The sequence below is a fragment of the Pan paniscus genome, chromosome 18, assembly GCF_029289425.2.
Source record: "Pan paniscus chromosome 18, NHGRI_mPanPan1-v2.0_pri, whole genome shotgun sequence".
NCBI lineage: Eukaryota > Metazoa > Chordata > Mammalia > Primates > Hominidae > Pan > Pan paniscus.
In genome coordinates, this window is record NC_073267.2 from 28,923,572 (window position 1) to 28,948,120 (window position 24,549).

At 47.1% G+C, this 24,549-nt stretch overlaps 2 protein-coding genes across 12 annotated transcripts in view; one reads left to right on the forward strand and one right to left on the reverse strand.

The window, feature by feature from the left end:
* The window catches only part of GTF3C1 (general transcription factor IIIC subunit 1), an 88,848-nt gene extending 68,424 nt beyond the window's left edge, over positions 1-20,424 (reverse strand). Inside the window, exons 1-5 of one of the 2 annotated variants that reach the window (XM_008959898.4) lie at positions 20,131-20,424; positions 15,744-15,953; positions 8,571-8,747; positions 8,175-8,318; positions 3,684-3,780 (exon numbers count right to left, since the gene is read on the reverse strand). In XM_008959898.4, coding sequence (XP_008958146.2) covers positions 3,684-3,780; positions 8,175-8,318; positions 8,571-8,747; positions 15,744-15,953; positions 20,131-20,351 — 849 coding nt within the window. In that variant the 5' untranslated portion in view covers positions 20,352-20,424. The remainder of the gene's footprint in view (positions 1-3,683; positions 3,781-8,174; positions 8,319-8,570; positions 8,748-15,743; positions 15,954-20,130) is intronic. The other variant, XM_008959899.5, reaches the window with a different exon arrangement.
* Positions 20,425-20,587: 163 nt separating this feature from the next.
* Positions 20,588-24,549, forward strand: part of KATNIP (katanin interacting protein) — a 230,791-nt gene continuing 226,829 nt past the window's right edge. For 8 of the 10 annotated variants that reach the window (XM_008959900.4, XM_034951136.3, XM_008959901.4 and 5 more), the window contains exon 1: positions 20,600-20,638. In XM_008959900.4, the coding sequence (XP_008958148.4) occupies positions 20,632-20,638 (7 nt within the window). In that variant the 5' untranslated portion in view covers positions 20,600-20,631. Of the gene's footprint in view, positions 20,639-23,996; positions 24,102-24,549 lie in introns of those variants that run through there. The other 2 variants (XM_008959904.4, XM_034951134.3) reach the window with 2 other exon arrangements.

Below are 24,549 nucleotides of genomic sequence, written 5' to 3' on the forward strand. Positions count from 1 at the left end.
AGGCGGTGCTTTTAAGATTGATACAATGTTTTTCTTCAAGAAAGTAATTTACTTGCCAAAATTGAAAAGTGAGCGATTTCACATTAAAAAAGACATAGATTCTGGCTTCTCTTCAAAGGCTAGGACTGCAGCTCCTCACAGCAACAGTGAACAGAAGCCTTGATCAGCTGCTCTTCAGCAGGGCCCACCCGGCTCCAGGGGGCCACAGCCTTTGCGCTCCCCAATCAGACCCTCCAACAATGAAACTGAAGGTCAGTTGCCATTTATCACCATTTTTGTGCTGGTTTTCTCTAATGGTAGTTAAGAGGAAAGTTAATTTCTTAAACCTATCCTGTATCAAAAATTTATTTTATACATGGCCCATTTTGCTTGTGGGTATCACCCTCCTGGGCACTGCTGCCATGTGATTTTGCAGCCCCTGGCAGGTTACCATGGCTCCCAGCGAGGGAGCGAATGGCAGGAGGCACTCGTGACTGAGAGCTGTTCACTGAGTCTTACAGCTTTCCTCTTACACTCTGGGGGGAGAGACAGGGAGCAAATGTCTGTGGGCTGCCGCCGCCACATATGTGTGGTTACCTCCCAGGCTAACCAGCACTCCAGCCCTTGGGTGGCAGAACACATGGCTATCAAAACAATACAGATGACTCACATATGGATCATTCAAAGCCACTGGCTTGTACATGGCATTTATCGTTAATCTAGCCGTGCCCCCAGCATCATAAAAAGACCCCATGGAAACTCATCCATCAGATCCCAGCCCTTGACATATGGCACTAAGCCCTGGACCATCCTAAGAGGGGAAGGATGATGTAGTCTTGCCTTCTGAGGGGCTGCCATCAACGACGTGCACAATCTGGCCAGCAGAAAGAGAAAGAGGCAGTGAGTCTTCGTACCAAATCCCCCCAAAAGGCAGCATCCATATTCATGGCCTCAGCTTCATCTATAGGCTAATTATTCACTGAATCCTGCTCAGCTCTCTGTGACCCCAATTTCCAGCTGTTGACTAGACATCACCAGGGGATAGTCATGGAAGATCTTCATACCCAATATGTCTGAAACTGAGATTTGTCCTGTGCCGCCTCCTCACCCAAATCTGCTCCTCTTTCTGACCTATTTATTCAACTCCCATTCAGCAAATATTTACTGAGCCTCTACAGGGGAACAGGCACTGTCTTCGTGGGGGCTCGCAGTGAGCAAGCAGACATGATCCCTGCGTCAGAAGCCTGCCTTTGCGCTGCCTCAGTGAGCAGCAGCCACTCCAGCGAAACTCACTGGCTTCATCTCGAGATCCTCCTTCTTCAGTCACCTCTACATCCCAGTGCAGGCACTCACCACGTCCTGTTAGTTTCACCTCCAAAATGTTTCTCAAACAATTCCAGCCCTCATGACCACAACCTCGCCACCTTCTTCCCATCCCCTTCCCTCCACCAGCTCATCTGCCTAGACTGCAACCTCCACCTCCCAGGCTCAAGCGATTCTCTGGTCTCGGTCTCCCGAGTAGCTGGACTGGTGCATACCACCACCCCTGGCTAATAACTTCTTCATTTCTACACGGCCAGCAGCAGTGAATAAGGCTAAAGTTTCAAGGCTAAAGTCCCCACTTCTCAGCCAGCACTCCAGTCCTTTCTGATTGGGCCCCTACCTTCCTATCCAGCCACACAATGTGCCGGCTGCCCTCTGGATTACTGCCCACTTCTAAGCATGTTGCATGGCCTTCCACAACTCATGCCTTTGCACCAGCTCTTCTCCTTTCCCTCAAATGCCACTTCCCCTCTGTCTATGTGGGGAAAAGCCCAGCTCAACTGTGCTTTTGGCACAGCTCTTTGAGGCTTTCCCCAGTTCTCTAAAGAAAGCACCCCTTTCCCTCTACCGGCTCAGCTACATCCTTCCAGGTATGTGTTCACACGCCTGCCCTTCTGATTAGACAGCTCCACGACAGTGTGAGACCTGTCATCCTGGCTAACTTTCACCATCTTATTGTGGAACACAGTTCTAACTCAACATACACACTCCCTGAAGTATTTGTTCAATGAATAAGTGAAAGGCTGTCCAGAAACAGTCAAGGCTTGCTGCTAACACAGTCCACAGGGCTGACCTGAAACCAGACTAGCCCTGTCTCCCTGCCCCCGAGTGACTTGGTAGGAGAGAGGGTTTCAATCTCCAGAGTCTGCATGGGCTGGACAAGTAACATTAATCCACATGGTGGCCAGGTATTTGTTTATTAAGCCGGTAGGAAATTCCTTCGTTTCTGCCAGGGTTTCCTGAGAGGGCTTCTCCATCTATCTTTGATTTTCTACTCTGATAAACTGAGACACAGAGAAGCAAAACACTTCTCCCCTACTACAAACAGCAGTGCTCATGGAGTGACAAATGGCCCTGCCTCCCTGCCTCGTGTCTGAGAGGTGACAGGAAGCAGGTGGACTGTGGGGGACCCAGCTAGTGCACAACTAGTTCCAGCTAACTGATGTCAGGAGAGACGGCAGGCCCAGGCTTCTCATTTCTGGAGACAGACTGGAAACCTAGATTTTTATGGAAAGTCTCAATTTCTTAAAAAATGCTAGGTCAAATTTATTTTTAACAGACCAAGTCTGGCCCACAAGCCTCCAGACTATAACCACTGCTTTAAAGAGGCTTAGGCAGGCAGTGAATCTAGCAATGTGGAAGACACCTCCTCCCCCTGTGAACAATGAAATCAGAGAACTCCACCGATGCAACGCGGGGAAAGAACAAGGACTGTCCTGGTGCCTGCGGTCAGACAGAAGACCACTCATTAGGGGACTAACTACTAGTCACCAAAGAGCTTGACTTCAAATGTTCAGTTTTAAGTTCTGGTTTCACCTACAGGGCAATGTTGTTTTCCTCCCATCTCTAACGTTGGCTCTTTCCTGACTTGCACTGAAACCTTCCAGTCAGATTGGAAGCAGCTCCCCTCCGCCTTTCTCCCTCTCGCGCTCCCTTCACCACAGCCTCTGCTCTGGGGCCCAAAGACGAAGCAGGTCAACAGCTGCCTTCCTCCCTGCGTCCTCTCCCCTCCCCCTCAGGACAGCCGCTCTGCTATTTCAGTACAAAACCACTGGGAACAAGATCATAAGCTTGATTACAGAAGTAAACCTAAATGCCGCATTTTCCTATTCCGTCTGAACTTCGATAATAGGTACTAGAACGAACTCCAGGGGAAAAATGGAAGTCAGGCAAAGGCAAGAATTTAAATGAAGGACAAAGCACTCTTATTCTAAAAAAACAGCTGGGCACAGTGGCTCACCCCTGTAATCCCAGCACTTTGGGAAGCTGAGACAGAAGGATACTTGAGGTCAGGGGTTCAAGACCAGCTTGGCCAACATGGTGAAATCCTGTCTCTAACAAAGATATGAAAATTAGCAGGGCGTGGTGGCGGGCACCTGTAATCCCAGCTACTCGGGAGGCTGAGGCAGGAGAATCACTTGAACCTGGGAGGCGAAGGCCGAAGTGAGCCACTGTCGCACCACCGCACCCCAGCCAGGGCAACAGAGCAAGACTCTGTTTCAAAAAAGAAAAGAAAAAAAACAGCAAACAAAGGAAAATCTCATTTGCATCAAATCCAGAATAGGGCTTTGGGTTGCAATTCATTCCTCTATGCCTGACAAGACCTCCCGGCTATGGTACATATCACACCCAGCCCCGCCCGTGGGAAACCCCAGGCTCACCAGCTCTTCCCTCAGCTTTCCCAGCGTCTCTATGTGGTTAGTCCGTGTGCTCAGCATGACCGAAAGCTTCTCCATGAGGATGTCGTATTTGCTCCTCCTGCAAGAAACACCGAGCAATTCGTTTTTTCAAACCTGTTGCTGAAGTCAATATTTACTGCCTGTTTCTTAAAGACGACAAAGCAAGACTTGACTTAATCATTTTACAATAAATAACAGAATCTTTTAGGTCTCAAAGATCATCCAGCCTAACTCCTACCTTCTACAGGTGGAGAGACTGTGGCTGTGAGAGGTTCTGTCATGTCCAAGGCCACCTTTCTAGAGGCAATGTATAGACTGGACTCTAGCACTAAAACTTGCATGACATGATTCTGTAAAACACCTTTCATTTTTACAATACTTTTAAGTTTAGGAAGTATCACACATATCTTCTTACAAATCACTTGGTGAGGGGCCGGGCAAAATGCCAGCACTTTGGGAGGCCGAGGCAGGCAGATCGCTGGAGGTCAGGAGTTCGAGACCAGCCTGGCCAACATGGTGAAAACCTATCTCTACTAAAAATACAAAAATTAGCCAGACGTGGTGGCGGGCGCCTGTAATCCCAGCTACTTGGGAGGCTGAGGCAGGACAATTGCTTGAATCTGGGAGGTGGAGGTTGCAGTGAGCCGAGATTGCACCACTGCATTCCAGCTTGGGTGACAGAGCGAGACTCCATCTCAAAGAAAAACAAAAAACAGATCACTTGGTGAGGAAGGATGGGGGTTATTCTACAAAGTTAACACACTTTACAAAGTTCAGGCTGGAGACACAAACCTAGGTCTTCTTCCTCTAAAACCAGTCCTCTCCTCACTCACTGGGACGCCACTCTGAAGCTCCGGTTCCTGCTCCTGACTACACTGGCGTGGCAGAGCCTACCTTCCATCTCATTTCTACCGTGAAGCAGATGTCATGATCAATGCTTCCAAGCTAACGGCCAGCAAAGGAAGCTATTTAAAAACATTGAGGGCCCTTGACTGTGTAAGTCTAGTGGGAGCTCAGGGAGGGGTGCAGGGAGAAATCTTGTGGCCAGTTCGGCTGGACAAGCACAGCTTGGCTTGACTTACAGTCCTAGCAGAAGGGAGAGCACACATATGGGATCCAGAGACTACACCCACTTCCCTATCTGTACTGCCTCTCAATGAATGAAAGAATAAATGGAGGGACAGACAGTTAATGCATATGAGCCACTCTGCATAGAAGGCACTGTGTCACAGCCATTTAATATAAGAGGCAACGGTGGTTCAAAGAGGTCAAGTGACTGCCCAAGTGAGGGGCAAAGATGGAAATACAGATCTTGACTTAATGCAGTGTTCTCTCTCCTACCCCACAGCTGCCACCCTGTGTTCTTGGGCTGAGCACAAGCTATACACAAGTGAAGAGTTTGGTGAGACAGTTACTTAACCAATGGATTGTATGACCCAATTAAAATGTGAATTCATAAAAGATGCTTCTCTCTAATACTGTACAGTTGGCTCTTGGACAACATGGGTTTGAACTGGCTGGGTCCACGTATACACAGATTTTTTTTTCATATTTATTGAAAAAATAAATTAGAAAATATATAAAAATATATTAGAATTGTTGGAGATTTGTGACAGTTTGAGAAAACTCATAGACAAACTGTATAACGTCAGAAATATTAAAAAAATTAAGAAAAAGGTATGTCATTAATGCATAAAATATAGGTGGATACTACTTTATTTTATCATTCATTACCATAAAATATACACAAATCTATTATAAAAAGTTAATCAAAACTTATGCAACCACTTACAGACCATACACGGTGCCATTTGCAGTGGAGGAAATGTAAACAAACATGAAGATGCAGGATGAAATCAAATCTGCATAAAATTAACTGTAATACACAGTGTACTACTGTTAATAACTTCGTAGCCACCTCCTGTTGCTATTGTGGCAAGCTTAAGTGTTGTGAGCATTGGCTTAAAAATGCCATATGATGGGCCGGATGTGATGGCTCACGCTTGTAATCTCAGCACTTTGGGAGGCCGAGGTGGGCGGATCACCTGAGGTCAGGAGTTCGAGACTAGCCTGACCAACATGGTGAAACCCCATCTCTACTAAAAATACAAAAAAATTAGCCAGGCGTGGTGGCACATGCTTATAGTACCAGCTACTTGGGAGGCTGAGGCAGTAGAATTGCTTGAACCTGGGAGGCAAAGGTTGCAGTGAGCCGAGATCGTGCCACTGCGCTCCAGCCTAGGCAACCAAATGAGACTGTCAAAGAAAAAAAAAAAAAAAAAAGCCATGTGATGCTCATCTCATCTCTGTGTGAGTAGTTCCTCTCCAGTAAATTACTTGCTGCAGTAAAAAGTGATCTCTTCTGAGGTCGGGAGTTCAATAACAGCTTGACCAACATGGTCTCCTGTCTCTCCTCAAAACACAAAATTAGCTGGGCGCGGTGGTGCATCGCTTGAGCCCTGGAGGCAGAGGTTGTGGTGAGCGGAGATCGCGCCATCGCACTCCAGCCTGGGCAACAAGAGCGAAACTCCGTCTCAAAAAAAAAAAAGGTGATCTCTTGCAGTTCTCACGTATTTTTCCTCGTGTTTAGTGCAATACCATAAACCTTGACTAACACCATGGGACCCACACAAAGTGCCACTAGTGATGCTGGAAACGCTCCCAAGAAGCAGAGAAAAGTCATGACATTCCAAGAAAAAGTTAAATTGCTTGACATGTACTGTAGAGTGAGGTCTGCAGCTGCGACTGCCCACCATTTCAATTTATCTTGTTAACAGACAATGTAAACTTATGGTATCAATAAATACAGTACAGTGTTGTAAACGTATTTTCTTAATAACATTTTCTTTTCTCTAGTTTACTTTATTGCAATAATACAAGAACAGGCTATAACACATGGAACAAAATATGTGTTAACTAACTTTATATTATTGGTAAGGCTTCTGATCAACAGTAGGCTATTAGTAGTTAAGTTTTGGGGGAGTCAAAAGTTACGTGTAGCTGGGCACGGTGGCTGACGCCTGTAATCCCAGCACTTTGGGAGGCCGAGGCGGGTGGATCACTTGAGGTCAGGAGTTCGAGACCAGCCTGGCCAACGTGGCAAAACCCTACTAAACTCTACTAAAAATACGAAAATTAGCCGGGTATGGTGGCAGGTGCCTGTAGTCCCAGCTACTCGGGAGGCTGAGGCAGAAGAATGGCTTAAATCTGGGAGGCGGACATTTGACAGAGGTGCAGCAATGATGATTTTCACCCCTGGAGATCCGCAGTCAATAAAGAGTCTACGCACATGTGTCAAGCACTTTCTTTGGCCCAACCCATGTGCACTGTAAACTTTAACATTTATACGTAATAATTCCCCCCACTTTTGGAGGATGCACCTCCCCTCCCCATTATCCCTCATTGCTGCCTACCTCCACCCCAGAGAGCTGCTGGCCAGGTACTGAGGGCTCAGGGCTTCCTCAGCTAAGGGCTGCTCTTCCCAGGCCCTGCACCAGCTTGACCTTTTCCCATTCTGGCTTCTGCCCCTCCCACAAAAAAGGGCATGAGGTTGTGCAGTGAGGGCTGAGACCTCTGCAGAGTGGTGAAACTTTTCTGTCCCTCATTCCGATGCCAGGTAATTAGGTCACCCCAATGGCAAGGATGAAGAAGTCAGAGAACCTACTCACTCCCCCAGTCTCCCTGGTCCTCAGAAGGGAATGTGCACATTTTACCAGTTTGCTGTATCATCTGGACAACAATATCCTGCTAAAATAGCAATATCATACACTGTTATCGCTTAGCAGAACCTCGCCATCTTGTCCATATAGGTTATTATGGTTGAGTGCTGCAAAACATCCAATTTGAAACTGACATAATTCAACTACAATTCTGCCACCACAAGAAATCAAATCTGACTTACTTGTATTTTTACATCTCCCCAAAATGTCACCAAAATGTTGTTAATGGTTCCTATTGTTAGCTGTGAAGTTACAGATTTATTTTTCCTTCTTTTCTGTATAGTTTCCTGGTTTTCTAAACAAGCAGGACTTATTTTCACAAAAAAACAGATAACAAATACCATTTTTTAAAAAGCTATAGTCATATTCTAATTTGGCTTCTATTATTATTTTTTTAAGAGACAGGGTCTCACTCTGTCACCCAGGCTGGAGTATAGCAGTGCAGTCATGGCTCACTGCAGCCTCTAATTCCTGGGCTCAAGCGATCCTCCTACCTCAGCCTCCTGAGTAGTTGGGACTACAGGTGTGCACCACCACGCCCAGCTAATTTTTTATTTTTATAAAGACGCCATCTTGGTATATTGCCCAGGCTGGTCTGGAACTCTTGGCCTCAAGCAGTTCTCCCACCTCAGCCTCCCAAAGGGCTACGATTACAGGTATGAGCCACTGTACCCAGCTGCCCCTACAATTTTTAAAGCATACTACACATGGCTGCAACTAAAAAACCTAATGTTTTGATCACTACAAACCATACCTGTCCACATGAAACCGGTTCAGTAGGAGGAGGATTGAGTGTTGCTGGGCTCCAGTGGGTAATCGGATCACATGGGACTGCATTGTAATCAGCCCGTTTTTGTTCAAAATTTTTCTGTGATAGTGCAGCTTCCCAGCATCAACCCTGGAGGAAAAGAGGAGCCATGTCATTTGCTTTGCTGGTAGTTTTATCAATGTATAGAGTCTCTCACTTGGACATAAACACCAGAGACACAAACCTCCTGTCCAGCCAACCTAAGAAAACAGTCACTGTGAGACCACGGCCTTGAAACAAAAAGCCATGCCTCAGGGAAGATACCGCAGCAGGCCCCTGCATTTGGGATTCAGGGTGCAATGACATATAATTTAAAGCAGAGAAGCAAATCCCCCCACTTACTTGAAAGCAGTGGTGTGAAGGTCTCGCTGGAGCTCCCCTTGCCACCTGGACCGGCCTAGCCGTTCCAGGATGCAGTAGGAGAAGTCGGGCAGCTTCAGGTCGGGATCCCCCTCCTGGCCTATCAAGGCCCTGTACCGCATGGCCTGGGAGGCAACGATGATCAGTTTCTTCCCCCACCTGCAAATCGGAAACAATCGCATGAAGAAATAAGTTTAACTGATTTTAGGAAAACTGAGATAAGAAAAAGAAGTGTGCAGAATCCTCATTTCCTGCTTCTTCCAGGAGTTTACAAGATCCCAAAATTAAGTTAAGCAAGTTTTCAGTCTTAGAAGTGTAGTGTGCTAAAAAAGACAATAATAATAATAATAAAAGTAGTGTAGTGTGCTGAAGGAACAGAGCCAATCTTATTTCCTTGCTGATAGCCCTTCAGGGCTCGCCAAGGCGCTCAGGCCAAATCCAACTCCTCATCCCACTCCTCCTGGAAAGCTCTCCACGGCCCAGCCCTCCCTGCCTTGCTTATCTCATCCTCCACAGCTCTGCCCCTCACCCACAGGAGGCTTCCTGTTCCTAAGACAAGCCTCAGGGGTGCTGCCCTTGCTGTTTCCTCGGCCTAGCTGCTTTTCCTCCAGGTCTTTAGGTGACTGATTTATTCTCATCATTCAGGTCACAGCTCAGTTGTCAACTCCTCAGGCCTTTCAGAAAATGCCAACTAGAGTTCTAGCCCCACCCCCACCATTTCCATATTCTTCATAGAACTTAGCACTCTTAGAAATGACTATATATACACACATATATATACACACACACACACACACACTCTCATCTTTTTTTTTTTTTTTTTTTTTGCCAACCTCCTTGTCAGTTTCCCTCATTCAAATATAAGAGCAGGCACATTGTCAACCTGTTCACCAGGACATCCTCAGTGCGTAGAATGAATTTGGGTGATAATAGGGGATCTGTGTATATTTGTTAAGTAAATGAACTAGCCCAGCGAGCTGGACTGATAAAACAATCTTCAGAGTCAAAAGCACTGAACGGTGCAATCAGTGGACCTGCAGTCTCATTTTGACTTCACTGTTGAAGGCCAGACCTTGCCTTCAAATCATTAGTTCCTTCTTCTAAATTGACATGTGAGAAAGAATGCACCAAAAGAGGCCAAAACTACTTCCTAGCAAAAGGCATGTGAGGACAGCCCAATTGAGAAGACTCATTTCTGTGCTGACACCTAACAGTCTTTACTGTGCATTCCCCATCGCTGATGATGGAGACTCCACCACAATGCCTGGCCTGCTCAATCTAACTGACATCTTGAGCAAATTGACCTGCTCCATTTACCCACTCTCAGAGTCCAAGCCCTGGCCCTGCAGCTGGGAGATCCCATAAGGATGTGCTGCCGGGGAACCCATCCCTCACTCGCTCCTTGGCATCAAGTTACTCAACTGGAGAAGACTGAAGTTTGAATGTGTCCCCTGAAAGTTCACGTGTTAGAAACCTAATTTCCATTGTAACAGTATTAAGAGGAAGAATCTTTAAGAGGTGATTAGGCCATGACAGTTCTGTTCTGCCCTCTTGAATACATTAAGGCTTTTATCGTGGGAGTGGGTTAGTTATCTCGGGAGTGGGACGTCCTTTCCAGATGCTGGTGCCATGCTCTTGGACTTCCCAGCCCCTTGAACCATGAACCAAACAGACTTCTGTTCTTCATAAATTACCCAGTTTGTAGTATTCTGTTGTATCAGCAGGAAATGGGCCAAGGTAGAGGACCCCCCTTTCCCAGATGAAGGAGTCACCAAGGGTCCACATACAAAAGCTCAAAGGCTACCAATTCTGTTCACTGGGAGCCAACATCCACTCTTCTCAGCCCTAGTATTTGCAGATGCCTAGTCATGAGGTCCTGCTGCAGCCACACCACTCAACTCAGTCTGACAGTTTTCCTTCCCTCTTCCCCACACCGGATGACTTTATTTCTACCACTAAGTAGGCACAAAGAAAAAAAGAGGCTATTTTAACTTAACTCCATCTTTCTTCACATTGTTTGACACCTGAAATTAGTATTTTGCCTAAGTCACAGAAGCCCATATAGTGCGTCTTCAAAAAGAATGTTACGTTGCGAACACACGACAGAAAGTCCACTTTATATATCTGAATTTCACAAACTTAGGACCTATGCTCTTTTGTTCTCAAAACAGGCTCATTAAGTTAAATTATAAGAGGTCAGCTGGGGGAAAAAAGTTTGAAAACAGGGCACTGGTTTGCTGCTTTTAAAACGTCATTACTCTGACTAGTTTACTATCCTTCACTGACATGATCCCAATGTTTCTGTTAATTATCGTGAATTAGCTGATTCAATAACTCCGGCTAGTTTTAATTTGCTGACTATGGTCATCTTATAGGTTATCAAATGCCAATGAAGTACCATGCAAAGTACACCAGGATACCAAGACAAATAAAAATAGTTTCTACTTTCAAGGAGCTCACAGGCTACTGAAGGAGAAAAAAATTTAAAATGAATAATTCTAATATGAGGTCATAACTTCTCTCACAGAAAGAGGCTCTAGTTGTTGAGGCCATAAAATGTCATAGATGAGGAGCCCTAATTCAAATATGTGTGTATAAACAAGAGTGTGTGCACAGGGATTAGGGAAAACCCCTTAAGGAGATGACTCTTTTTTTCTTTTTTTTTTGAGACAAAGTTTCCTGTTGCCCAGGCTGGGGTACAGTGACGCGATCTCAGCTCACTGCAACCTCTGCCTCTGGAGCTCAAGTGATTCTCCTGCCTCAGCCTCCCAAGTAGCTGGGATTACAGACACTTGCCACCATGCCAGGCTAATTTTTGTACTTTTAGTAGAGATGGGGTTTTGTCATCTTGGCCAGGCTGGTCTTGAACTCCTGGCCTCAAGTGATCCACCCCCCTCGGCCTCCCAAAATGCTGGGATTACAGGTGTGAGCCACTGCACCAGGCAAAGAGGTGACGCTTGTATTAGCAGTGAGCTGTGTGAATGAGAGAATGAAGGGGAAGGATGCAGAAGCTGCACAGTTACAGAGGCATGAAGAAGCATGCCTGCTCCTGGAGGTAAGAGGTGCAGCACGGCTACAAAGTCTGGAGTGTGGTAGCCAGCTAGGAAGCAGAAGGAAGGAAGGAAAGCTCGAGAGGCCAGCAGCGCCTACATCCCCAGTGGCCCTCTGATGCCGTGCTGGGGAGTTCAGATTCTATAACATGGGTCAGGGGTTACAACTTCAAACATGTATTTCTAGAAGCCGGCTTTGTGCCAGGCATATTATTATAGAACTGAGAGACATAGCGGTGAACAAGAAGGATAGAGTCCCTGCCTTTGAGCAATGTATAATCTAGTGAGGAAACAGTGACATAAACAAACACTTAAAACCATTTTTGGTGCCATAAAGAGTACTACGATGGTGTCTGGGCAATGGAGGACACTTCCAGAGGAGTCAGGTTGAAGTCTGAATGATGTGGCGACGTGAAGATTTGTGGACAGAATATTCTTGGCGAAGGAACAGCACAAGGATTGCCTTGAGACAGAAAGGAGCCCAGCATGTTGAGGCTGAAGTGCAGTGCAGAGTGAAGAAACTGAGGTCGGAGCACTGGGTGAGCAGAGGCACAATCACATAGAGCCTGCCGGGACCCGATCAGGAGGGCAGGGAGCACACACGAACACAACACGAACACAAACTCACGGTGTGTGGAACCGGGTGGTACATGGCCAACTGAGGGTAACTCTGGCCTATATCACCCTGTAAAAAATTGGTCTCAGTGCAGCTAGATCTTGTGACTTTTCAAGAAAAGCTAGAAATCCAGGTTTTTAAATATTAGCAATGAAATAAAATTAAAAACCAAACAGAATACCATGCTGGGCACACAAAGCTCCTCTGTGGGCAGATTTGGTCAGTTTGAAACCTCTGCCTTGTGTGGTCAGGGTACATCCCATCACACTGGGGCCTAGAAGAGTCCCACGTTTATGGCTTGTACAGCCACGTGCATGAGAGTACATCTGACCAGAATAAAGAACGAGAAAAGGCAGTACTATGGTTTGGATGAGGCTTGTCCACACCAAAACTCATGTTGAAGTTTAACTACCAGTATGCCGGGTGCAGTAGCTCATGCCTGTAATCCCAGCAGTTTGGGAGGCCAAGGTAGGCAGATCACCTGAGGTCAGGAGTTCAAGACCAGTCTGGTCAACGCAGTGAAACCCCATCTCTACTAAAAATACAAAAATTAGCCGGGCATGGTAGCAGGTGCCTGTAAACCCAGCTACTTGAGAGGCTAAGGCAGGAGAATCGCTTTAACCTGGGAGGTGGAGGTTGCAGTGAGCCAAGATTGCGCCACTGGACTCCAGCCTGGGCGACAAGAGCAAAACCCCGCCTCAAAAAGAAAAAAAAGTTTAATCCCCAGTGCAGCAGCACTGGGAGGTGAGGCCTAGTAGAAGGTGTTTGGGTAGTGGGGGATGGATCCCTCATAAATAGATTAATGCCACCTGGAGAAGAAAATGAGTCTCCTTCTCTTGGGAATGGATTAGCTCCGGTGAGAGTGGGTTGATGTAAAGCAAGGATGTCCTCCGGGTTTTGCCCCTCTGCACATGTTCACTGTCCCTTGGACCTTCCACCATGCTATAAGGCAGCACGTAAGTCTTGCCAGAAGCCAGTGCCATGCCCTTGAGCATCCTAGCCTGCAGCACTGTGAACTAAATAAGCCTCTTTTCTTTGTAAATTACCCAGCCTCAGGTATTCTGTTCTAGCAACACACAACACACTAAGACAGGAACAGAAGGCAGGTTTGGGTTGAAGGAGAGTGATGCACACTGGTATGCACAGCAGATTATTGGAATAACACATATGCCACTTGGGAGAGAGGTCTGGGACTAGACAAAGAGCCTTTAGAAGCAGTCAATGTGTCTTTCTTCTCTTTCTTTTTTTTTTTTTTTTTTTTAAGAGATAGGGTCGACCAGGCATGGTGGCTCACGCCTGTAATCCCAGCACTTTGGGAGGCCAAGGCGGGTGGATCACCTGAGGTCAGGTGTTCAAGACCAGCCTAGCCAAGATGGTGAAACCGAGTCTCTACTAAAAATACAAAAATAAGCTGGGCGTGGTGGCATGCACCTGTAATCCCAGCTACTCGGGAGGCTGAGGCAGGAGAATTGCTTGAACCTGAGAGGCGGAGGTTGCAGTAAACCGAGACTGTGACACTGTACTCCAGCCTAGGTGACAAAGCAAGACTCTGTCTCAAAAATAAATAAATAAATAAAAAGAGATCGGGCCACGCTCTATTGTCCAGACCGGAATGTGGTGGTGCAATCATAACTCACTGAAGCCTCGAACTCCTGGGCTCAAGCAATCCCCCCGTCGCAGTCTCCCAAGTAGCTGGTACTACAGAGTGTGCCACTATGCCCAGCTAGTTTTTTGTTTTTTTAATTTTTTGTAGTGATGGGGTCTTGCTATATTGCCCAGGCTAGTCTTTAACTCCCGGCCTCAAGCGATCCTCCTGCCTCAGCCTCCCAAAGTGCTTGGATTACTGCTTAGCCCACCAGCCAACATTTAAGTGGTGGAAGGAAGTAGGTGAATCCACAAATAAGCTGGTGAGGAATGGCAAGGAAAGTAGAAAAACAAAATAAGGCAGGAAGCCACTGGCACAAAAGCTTTGAGTCCTTAACAGTGTAGCAGGGTCAAGGAGATTAGGGTCCTAACAGTGTTCATGGCCCCATGGGATCTTAGAGGATAAAACTGTGAAGTGATAAAGTCAGGAATCAGGATTGCAGTGGGCAAAGGAGTGAAGGGGAGGTGAAGAGGGAGAAACAGTGAATGGGGGTGATTCATCTAAGAAGCGTGGCTGCAGAGTCAAAGAAACAGCCAGTTACAAGGGATTTGAGGTCAAGAGAAGGTTCTGCTGCGAGATGGGTGAACTGTGTTCATGTGCTGAAGGGAAAGCTTCAGTAGAAATCAAGGACAGACAGGGGGCCATCGCTCACACTTGTAATCCCAGCAATTTAGGAGGCTGGGATAGGAGGATTGCTTGAGCCCAGAAGTTTGAGACCAGCCTGAGCAACATGGCAAGACCCCACCTCTACAAAAAATAAAACTTAGCTGGGTGTGGTGGTATGCGCCTGTGGTCCCAGCTACTCAGGTGGGAGGTGGGAAGATCACCTGAGCCCAGGAGGTCAAGGCTGCAATAAGCTGTGATCACACCACTGTACTCCAGCCTGGGCAACAGAGTGAGACTCTGTCTCAAAAAAAAGAAAAAGAAAAAGAAAATCAAGGAGAAAGATGAGCTAACTGAGAGGTGGAAAAGAGCAGGGGTAGAGGGAGCTGGGCTGGGGGAGGGGAGGAGGAGGAAGGGATGCATCCAGATCACAGCCTTAGACAGGGCCACCATTTCTCACCTCCTCCGAGATGAGAGTAGACAGGGAAGAAATGTGGAAAAGTCTGCAAGTCAAGAAAGAAGGTGGAAGTTAGCAGAGTTCACATTGCCCTGTAAAGTAGGAAGGAAGGCAGGAATGGAGTTAGGTGCTTGAAAAAAAATGATCATTTGGATTAGACACTCTGGGGAATTGGGATACTGACTGAGGATTCACAAGAGAATGGCTTGGCAGCACAGGGCCCAGGTAGGAAGAGAGAAAGGGCACCATTCAAGTGCTCGAGGACTGTGAGCACAAAGGAAAGAGAAAGGCAGGACCCGTGACCCCAGTGAAGAAGGCGAATGAAGGCTAAGAACTGGCGTAGTGCAGGGCTAGTGAACTCTGACAGACTCCAAGGTTGTAGGCCAGATCCAAGTGCTCTGACTACACATTCAAAGCACTCAGATTCCCAGGAATTTCTTTTTTCCTTTTTTTTTTTTTTGTAGACAGGGTCTGACTCTGTTGCCTAGGCTGAAGTGCAATGGCATGACCTCGGCTCACTGCAGCCTGCCTCCGCTTCCTGGGTTCAAGTGATTCTCATGCCTCAGCCACTACAGTAGCTGGGATTATGGGCATGTGCCACCACACCTGGCTAATTTTTGTATTTTTAGTAGAAACAGCGTTTTGCCATGTTGGCCAGGCTGGTCTTGAACTCCTGGCCTCAAGTGATCCACCTGCCTCAGCCTCTTAAAGTGCTGGGATTACAGGCGTGAGCCACCGTACCCGGCCAGATTCCCAGGAATTTCTGATGGTGCAAAATAGTTACCTGTCAAAGGCTTCCACCATTGTACAGCGAGGCTGCAAGGACTTGGTTCTGATGTCATTGGTAATGTTTTTCCTCTCCTTAAAGTAGCGGCATGAGCCCTGGATGCCATCCTTATTCTCTAAGATCATATGAATGGGGTAGACATCCTCCAAAGCCACCGGGTCCCTCCTAGACTCCAAAATTCCAGTTTCCAAATCAATTTCTTCATACCTAAGGAGAAAAACACAAATATCAAAGCCCAACTCAGCTTCAGATATAATGTGTGCTTGGCTGTGTTCTTTTGACAACCTCCAGCAGAGATCAGAGAGAAGTGAGATCAGTCAGTTTTCCTGCCTTATAAATGCAGATAATCTTGACAAGCAGGTTCCTGCCTTTCTATCCCACAGAACGCAGACCTTTCCAGGACTCCCCAGACTATTCCAGAAGCTGGGTGCTGGGACCTAAACCTCCTTATTGGCCAAGTCATGGGCTTTTGTTTCCCTCCAAATCTGGTACTCAGTCTCCAAACCACCAAGTTGGACGAAATGATTCAAGGCTTTCCTCCGCTTTTTTGAGATGGAGTTTTGCTCTTGTTGCCCAGGCTAGAGTCCAATGGCATGATCTTGGCTCACTGCAACCTCCACTTCCCAGGTTCAAGCAATTCTCCTGCCTGAGCCTCCCAAGGAGCTGGGATTATAGGCGTGTGCCACCACGCCCGGCTAATTTTGTATTTTTAGTAGAGATGACGGTTCACCATGTTGGTCAGGGTGGTCTCGAACTCCTGACCAAGGTGATCCACCCGCCTCAGCTTCCCAAAGTGCTGAGATTACAGGTGGGAGCCACCACAAGTGGCCAAAGCTTTCCTCCCTTTAAGATCTCATCTTTCCATCTCTCCTTAGTTATCTCTCTAATATCCTAACCCATTTTCATGGTTTGCATTACGGCCTGCATGTTAACAAGTCTCACCTTTGAATCCTCAGTCCTTTTTCTCCAAATACAGATCCAATGTCTTCACTTGTCTATTAAATGCCTCCCATTCCAAATATGATTACCTCTCCCCAGCTCCAATTAAGTCCCTTCTTTCCCCTCTTACTACCGCTTTCTTCCATGTGCCTCTTACAACACCATGGAGACATTTTTCATTTGTGCTTCTTTCATGCAGTTAGCCAAGCTTGTCAAGTTTTCTTTTTTTTTTTTTGAAAAAAAAAAAAATACATACATATATATATATATATATATATATAAAATTTTTTTCCCCCTCACTATGTTGCCCAGATTGGTCTTGAACTACCGGGCTCAAGTAATCTGCCCACTTCAGCCTTGCAAAGTGCTAGGATTACAGGTGTGAGCCACCTTGCCTGGCTGCTTGTCGAGTTTTATTTTGAAATCTCACTCATATCCTACACTAGTCTAATTGCGGCTAAATCCTATGTACATGTTTCAGCCCTTTCCTTCCTTGCCCCCTCTGTGTTATCTGCACTATTTAACCCTCCATTCCTTTTTTTTAAGACTTGAGTTTTGATCTTGTCACCCAGGCTGGAGTGCAGTGGCGCAATCTCGGCTCACTGCAACCTCCACCTTCTGGGTTCAAGCGATTCTCCTGCCTCAGCCTCCCTAGTAGCTGGGATCACAGGCACCTGCCACCACACCCAGCTAATTTTTGTATTTTTAGTAGAGAGAGGGTTTCACGATGTTGGCCAAATGATCCACCTGCCTCGGCCTCCCAAAGTGCTGGGATTACAGGCATGATTCACCACACCCAGCCCAACCCTCCGTTCTTAAATGATACTGTCTCCTCCCAAACTTCCAGAACACCACTCTGACCTGACTGTCCTCTACCTCTCCAGCCACACCGCCTCAGTCTTCTTTTGAAAGTCCCTCACCCTCCATCCAGCCTTGAAATGTAGGTGCACTGCAGGGCTATATCTCAAGACCTCCAACCACACTACACTCTCTCTTAGGGCTGATCTTAGCCAGCTGCTTTAATTACCAGCTGCTAGGAATGACTCACAGATGTCTAGCTCAGTCCCTCCCTCTGGCCTGCTTTCACTCCCACGAAGCCAGATGTTTACTAATTAAGACTCTTCACTTGGACAACTCAAAAGAACCTGAAGCTAAATGTGTCACATGTCTCTTCAGCAAAGTCCCCACCTCCCCCAGACTCAACCCCCACGCTGTTCTTCCGTGTTCCCAGCCTCAGAGATGAGAATCAGGGTTCGCTCAGGTGCCCAAACAGCAGCCTACTATGTCTTGACTGCCTGTGCTCTTCATCCCCACACCCACCATGGTAAGCCAGACCATGACTAGATTACTAAAAATCTCTCAACTTCACTCTTTGCCCCTAGTCTGACCCTCTCTTCAGTGACTTCTCACTGTCCTTTTGATAAAGGATAAGCTTTTTTTTTGAGATGGATTCTCCCTCTGTCACCCAGGCTGGAGTGCAGTGGCACAATCTCGGCTCACTGCAGCCTCCACCTAGCTGGGATTTCAGGCGTCTACCACCACGCCCAGCTAATTTTTGTATTTTTAGTAGACATGGGGTTTCACCATGTTGGCTGGACTGGTCTTGAACTCCTGATCTCAAGTGATCTGCCCACCTCTGCCTCTCAAAGTGCTGGGATTACAGGCTGATAAACTCTTTAAGTAGGTTAAAAGACTTGATTCCAGTCCAATTTGGCTGGAATCTGAACTCAGACCTTCCTCAAAGTCTGGGTTCTTCCCTTGCTAGTTGACTTTTAGCATGCCACTTGACCCCTCAGGGCCTCGATTTTCTCTTCAGGAAAATGGGGAGAATATTACCCAACTCCTAAGGTTTCTGTAAAAATTAAATAACATGTTGTATTAAGGATCTTAGCACAGTCCTAGCTATTCCTCATTCCCTACCTCCAATTCCACACTTCAGCCACTTACTTCACATTTGCTGTTCTCTGTCCAACAGTCCTCTTTGCCAACTGGCTGCCTAAATCCAACCTTTAAGTTTTGTCTCGAACATTATTTTATTTTATTTTTGAGACAGAGTCTCACTCTGTCACCCAGGCTGGAGTGCAATGGCTGAATCTCAGCTCACTGAAACCTCTGCCTCCCAGGTTCAAGTGATTCTCCTGCCTCAGCCTCCCGAGTAGCTGGGATACAGGCATGCGCCACCACGCCAGGCTAATTTTTGTATTTTTAGTAGAGATAGGGTTTCACCACGTTGGTCAGGCGGGTCTTGAACTGCTGACCTTGTGACCCATCCACCTCAGCCTCCCAAAGTACTGGGATTGCAGGCATGAGCTGCTGCACCCGGCCTGTCTTGGACATTATTACCTCTTGGAACCTCCCCTGACCCTCACAATATGGCTTAAGAGCACAGACGCTGAAAATAGCCTGGGTTCAAATCAATTCTTAGTCACTTATTGCCCCCAGAACCTTAGATTACATAATCCCTCTCTGTGACTCAGTGTCTTCCTCTGTAAAATGAGGACGATAACAGCACCTACCTCATAGGTGAGGATCAAGTGAATTTAATCTCCTGTTTAACGGAGTTTAATCAAGTGAGGATCAAGTGAGTTTAAGCTCCTAAAGCTTCTAGAATAGGTTCTTAGAACAGCAATGTGGCCGGGCGCCGTGGCTCACGCCTGTAATCACAGCACTCTGGGAGGCCGAGAGGTGCGGATTGTCTGAGGTCAGGAGTTCGCGACCAGCCTGGCCAACATGATGACACCCCATATCTACTAAAAATGCAAAAATTAGCCGGGCGTGGTGGAACATGCCTGTAATCCCAGTTACTCAGGAGGCTGAGGCACGAGAATCGCTTGAACCTGGGAGGCGGACGGAGGTTGCAGTGAGCCAAGATCGCGCCACTGCACTCCAGCCTGGGCCACAGAGAGACACTCTCTCTCAAAAAAGAAAAAAAAGAACAGCACCTCACCCATGAAGTTCCTGATAAACGTCAGCTTTTAGCATTATCGCTAATTGTCCTGATACGCAGATCTCGAGATGCCCTAGGCTATCTGCACCGAATGAATATACCATGAGGGTCTGTTGATCTGAAGAGTCTCCAGTCTGGCTCTAAAGTGTCTTTCCTGCTCCAATCCTATCCTCCAATGTAAAGGAAACATTCTTTTAAACCTGAAGAATATCCCCAATCCTGTTCGCCATTACCCCAAAACACACACAGGGACAAAACGGGACATCACTAGATTCTCCCCCTCCCCCCGCCAACTCCATCAGACTCCAGGGCCCTGCCAGGCCTGAGGGACCCCAGATTAGCCTTACCGCCGTGCCCCAACTCAATCAACAGGCCTCCGGTACTTGCACGGTACTTGCACGGCCCCACTCCATTCCCCCGCCCTGCCCCCAGCTCCATCAGCCCCCGGGCCCTGCGCCCGCCCGCCCGCCCGCCCGCCTGGCCAGGCCGCCCGCTGACCGGTCCTGGAGCTGTAGGTCGGGTCGCTCCCGAGGCTCCTCATAGAAGCTGATGCCCGGGTGCGTGGCGAGGGCCCGCCAGAGAAACTCCTGCGTGCAGGGTTCCAAAGGCAGCGGGAAGGGCGGCACTCGCGTCTCCAGCCGGCTCCACAGCGCTGGCAGACACAGGCCATCGAGCCCCTCCAGAGCGACTTCGTCCAACAACGACTCCAGCGCGTCCATTGCTACTTCAGTCGGCGGCGCCCGGGGCGCATGCGCAACGCACCGCCAAGGGCCTTGGTCCAGCGCGCCTGCGCACAACGATCCGGGGCCCGGGGAGGTGGGTCAGACCCAGGGTTCCGAGGAGGAGTTCCAGCGCGCCGGCATGACGTCACTCCCAGGGGGCGGGCTCAGTAAGTGGAGCTCCACCGTCATTGGTCCGGGGCCCCGCAGTAACCAGGGGAACTGCAAACAGTGTGGAGGCCGCTTCCGGTTCGAGCTCCCGGAACCGCCGCCTCTAGGGATGGACGGTGAGTGTCCGTGGGCCCCTCCGGGAGGTCGGGCTGTTATTCTCCCATCCCTCCCGACCGCGCTTTGGGCAGAATCCTAGGCCATAAACCCCTGGACCACCACTTCCTGACCCAAGGGGGTCTCCGAAATGAGGGATAGGGAGGCTTAGTGGTCCGGAACGCGGAGGAGAGCCTGGGGGAGTGGTCAGTGCTGTGACCATTCTGCCCGGCTGTGGTCGTGAAGGAAACCGGTACTGGCCGGGAGCTCAGTGAAGGGATGTAGGGTGGGGAAGGAGAAGTAGAGGTCTGAGGAGGGTCTTGTGAATGTTGGGATGTGGAACTGTCGGATTTGGGAGTTGATATGAAAACAAGCTTGATCGTGGGAGTGCAATCGTCAGGTGCTGGGAAAGAGAGTTGGTGTGGGGGGTGAAGGGAGTTTAGGAAATACTCCCTTTCTGTGCCTTGGCGTTAATAATAATAGCTCCCTTTAACAAAGTGCTTTCCAGTACCAAGAACTCTGTAAGTACTCTTGGGCAACACCTCGCTAAGCTTCATACCAGCCTTTTGAGTTCAGCGTTGTTCCATTTTACAGATGATGAAACTGAGGCTCAGAGGTGTTAAGGAACTTGCCCAAAGTCAAACAACCAGCATGTAGCAGAGTGAGTGAGAAACCCAGACACCCTGTCTCTGGAGCTGAATTATGGGGCTTGAGATTTGGACCGGTTTTGAGGGTCCCTTTATTCCAGAGGTTGTAAATGCAGATGTCTGCAGAGGAGAGTCTAGTGAGCCGGATTGAGGCTGTAACTGAAAATCAATTCCTCACCTGAAAGGAAAGCTGCTCACCAAGCACCAGCTGATTGTTCTCTTGGGGTACTTCTCAAAAACAGGGATGGCCAGTCACTCTGAAGGCCAGAGACAGCTTGTGGGCCCCCATTTAGGGATCCCTGGTTAGAGTCATGGTATTGACAATTGGAAACAAATGGAAAATAGGCTATTCTGATATCTCACTTTGCAGATGGGAAGACTAAAGTCTAGAGAGACTGGTAGGGTCTGGGCTAGAGTCCAGATCATTTTTCTAATTACAGCACTGTCCCTCACTTCTCGGGAATTTGTTCCTGGGGAATCCACATTCTTTTTATATTCACTGAATGTAGTGTGGAGAAAATGTTTTTAATTGAACATTCTGTCATATGCTTAAAATATATCTTTGCCCTTTGTACTTTAGAGGTACTATAAAATGAGCTTTACCATTTTGCCTTCTGGAAAGGTCAATGTAATGTTGCTATAGAACATCAGTCCTCAAACCTTTTAAGCCTTGGGACCCCTGTATGCTCTTACCTCAAAGAGCTTTGTTTATTTATATTTATGATATTTACCATATCGAAGGTTTAAACTGGGAAAATCTTAAGATGTCCATTAATTAGTTCCTTTAAAAATAATAAAAATTGGGCCGGGCATGGACTCGTGCCTGTAATCCTAGCACTCTGGAAGGCCAAGGCAGGCGGATCACTTGAGGTCAGGAGTTCGAGACCAGCCTGGCCAACATGGTGAAACCCTGTCTCTACTAAAAATTAGGCGGATGTGGTGACACGTGTCTGTAATCCCAGCTACTTGGAAGGCTGAGGCAGGAGAATCATTTGAAGCCGAGATCTTGCCACTGCACTCCAGCCTGGGCAACAGGGCGAGACTCTGTCTCAAAAAAACCCAACAATAATAACAATAATAATAATAATTGGCCAGGTGCAGTGGCTCATAATAATCATAATAATAATTGGCCATGTGCAGTGCCTCACACCTGTGATCCCAGCAGTTTGGGAGGCTGAAGTGGGTGGATTGCTTGAGCTCAGGAGTTCAAGACCAGCCTGGGCAACATAGCTAGACCCTGTCTCAAAAAAACTCCAACAACAATAAACCCATTACTTCTGAACATAAATAATATTTTTAATGGAAAACAATTACATTTGCCTCAAAAAAATTAATAGGAAGAGTAGCATTATTTTATGTTTTTTCAAGTTTATTCAATAGAAATAGAAAAAACTACTCTCATTTCTGCTTCAGGATTCAAACTGTTTTTTGTTATGCTGTTTTGGCTGGTGTGTATGAAGAAAATTTGGCCTCATACAAATATATAATTGGAGCAGAGAGAAACATTTTAATTGCCTTTTCAGATAACTGTAGACACTCTCCTTTCATACTATACAAAATTTAGCAAATGCCAGTTTCTTTTTTCTTTTTTTTTTTTGAGAAAAAGTCTCACTGTCGCCCAGGCTGGAGTGCAGTGGCACGATCTCAGCTCACTGCAACCTCTGCCTGCTGGGTTCAAGCGATTCTCCTGCCTCAACCTCCCGAGTAGCTGGGATCACAGGTGTGAACCACCATGCCCAGCTAATTTTTTTAATTTTTAGTAGACATGGGGTTTCCCCATGTTGGCCAGCTGGTTGCAAACTCCTGACCTCAGGTGATCAGCCTGCCTCCATTTCCCAAAGTGCTGGGATTACAGACGTGAGCCACCATACCTGGCCTGCAAGTGGCAGTTTTTTTTTTGTTTTGTTTTGTTTTTTGAGACGGGAGTTTTGCCGTCGTTGCCCAGGCTGGAGTGCAATGGCCTGATCTCGGCTCACCGCAACCTCCGCCTCCCGGGTTCAAGCGATTCTCCTGCCTCAGCCTCCCAAGTATCTGGGATTACAGGCATGTGCCACCACGCTCAGCTAATTTTGTGCTTTTAGTAGAGATGGGGTTTCTCTATGTTGGTCAGGCTGGTCTCAAACTGCCAACCTCAGGTGATCTGCCCGCCTTGGCCTCCCAAAGTGCTGGGATTACAGGCATGAAGAACCATGCCAGGCCACAAGTGGCAGTTTCTTAAAGGTTAGTCACAGTGTGTCATCTGAAGCCTTATAGGTGAACTTTTATACTGTGTTACATTAAAATCCATTGGTCTATCTTGCCCTTTCATTGGCTGCTTTACCCATATATGATTTTATAACATCAGCCATTGGTCGTTTAGAAAATGTTGGTTCAGTGAGTTATGCAAATCTAAACGTTGACCTTTCAGATGCCATTATACGGTATTTTAAAAATCACATTTGTTAATATCACCACCTATTTCATTTTAAAAAGGAGTTTAAGTATTAGGAAACTATCAAACTCAAGGTAATGGAAACAAGTTTTCAACTTGTTTTCACTTGACAGCTTGAATTTTAACATTGGCAGCAAATATTGTCAGCTGTTTCCTTGAAGTGACAGACTCACTTATTTCGTATTTGAGAAAATTTCTGCCAAATTCCCAAGACTGAATAACCAAAATTTGTCTATTATTTTATTTACTGCCATGTACTCACATTTAAAACAAACAAACAATTATTTTTATTTAAGAATGTCCTGATGGTTGGGTTCAGTGGCTCACGCCTATAGTCCCACCGCTTTGGGAGGCCAAGACAAGAGGATCTCTTCAGCCCAGAAATTCAAGACCAGCTTCGTCAACATAGTGAGACTCCATCTCTACTAAATAAATAAATTAATTAAATAAATAAATAAATAATAGTCAGGCATGGTAGCATGCACCTGTGGTTCTAGCTGCTAAGGAGACTGAGGTGTGGGGATCACTTGAGCCCAGGAGGTCAAGACCAGCCTGGGCAACTTAGTGAGACCCCATCTCTGTAAAAAGTAAAAAATTAGACAGGTATAGTGGCTCGTGCCTGTAGTCCCAGCCACTCAGACTCAGTTGAGCTTAGGAGGTTGAGGCTACAGTGAGCCATGACTGTGCCACTGCACTCCAGCCTGGGCAAAAAGACCTCGTCTAGAGAGAGAGAGAGCAGGGGGTGGGGTGGGGGGAGAGAGGAGAGAGAAAGGAAGGAGGGAAAGAAGGGAGGGAGGGGAGAGAGAAAGGAAGGAGGAAAGAAGGGAGGGATGGAAGAAGGGAGGGAGGAAGGAAG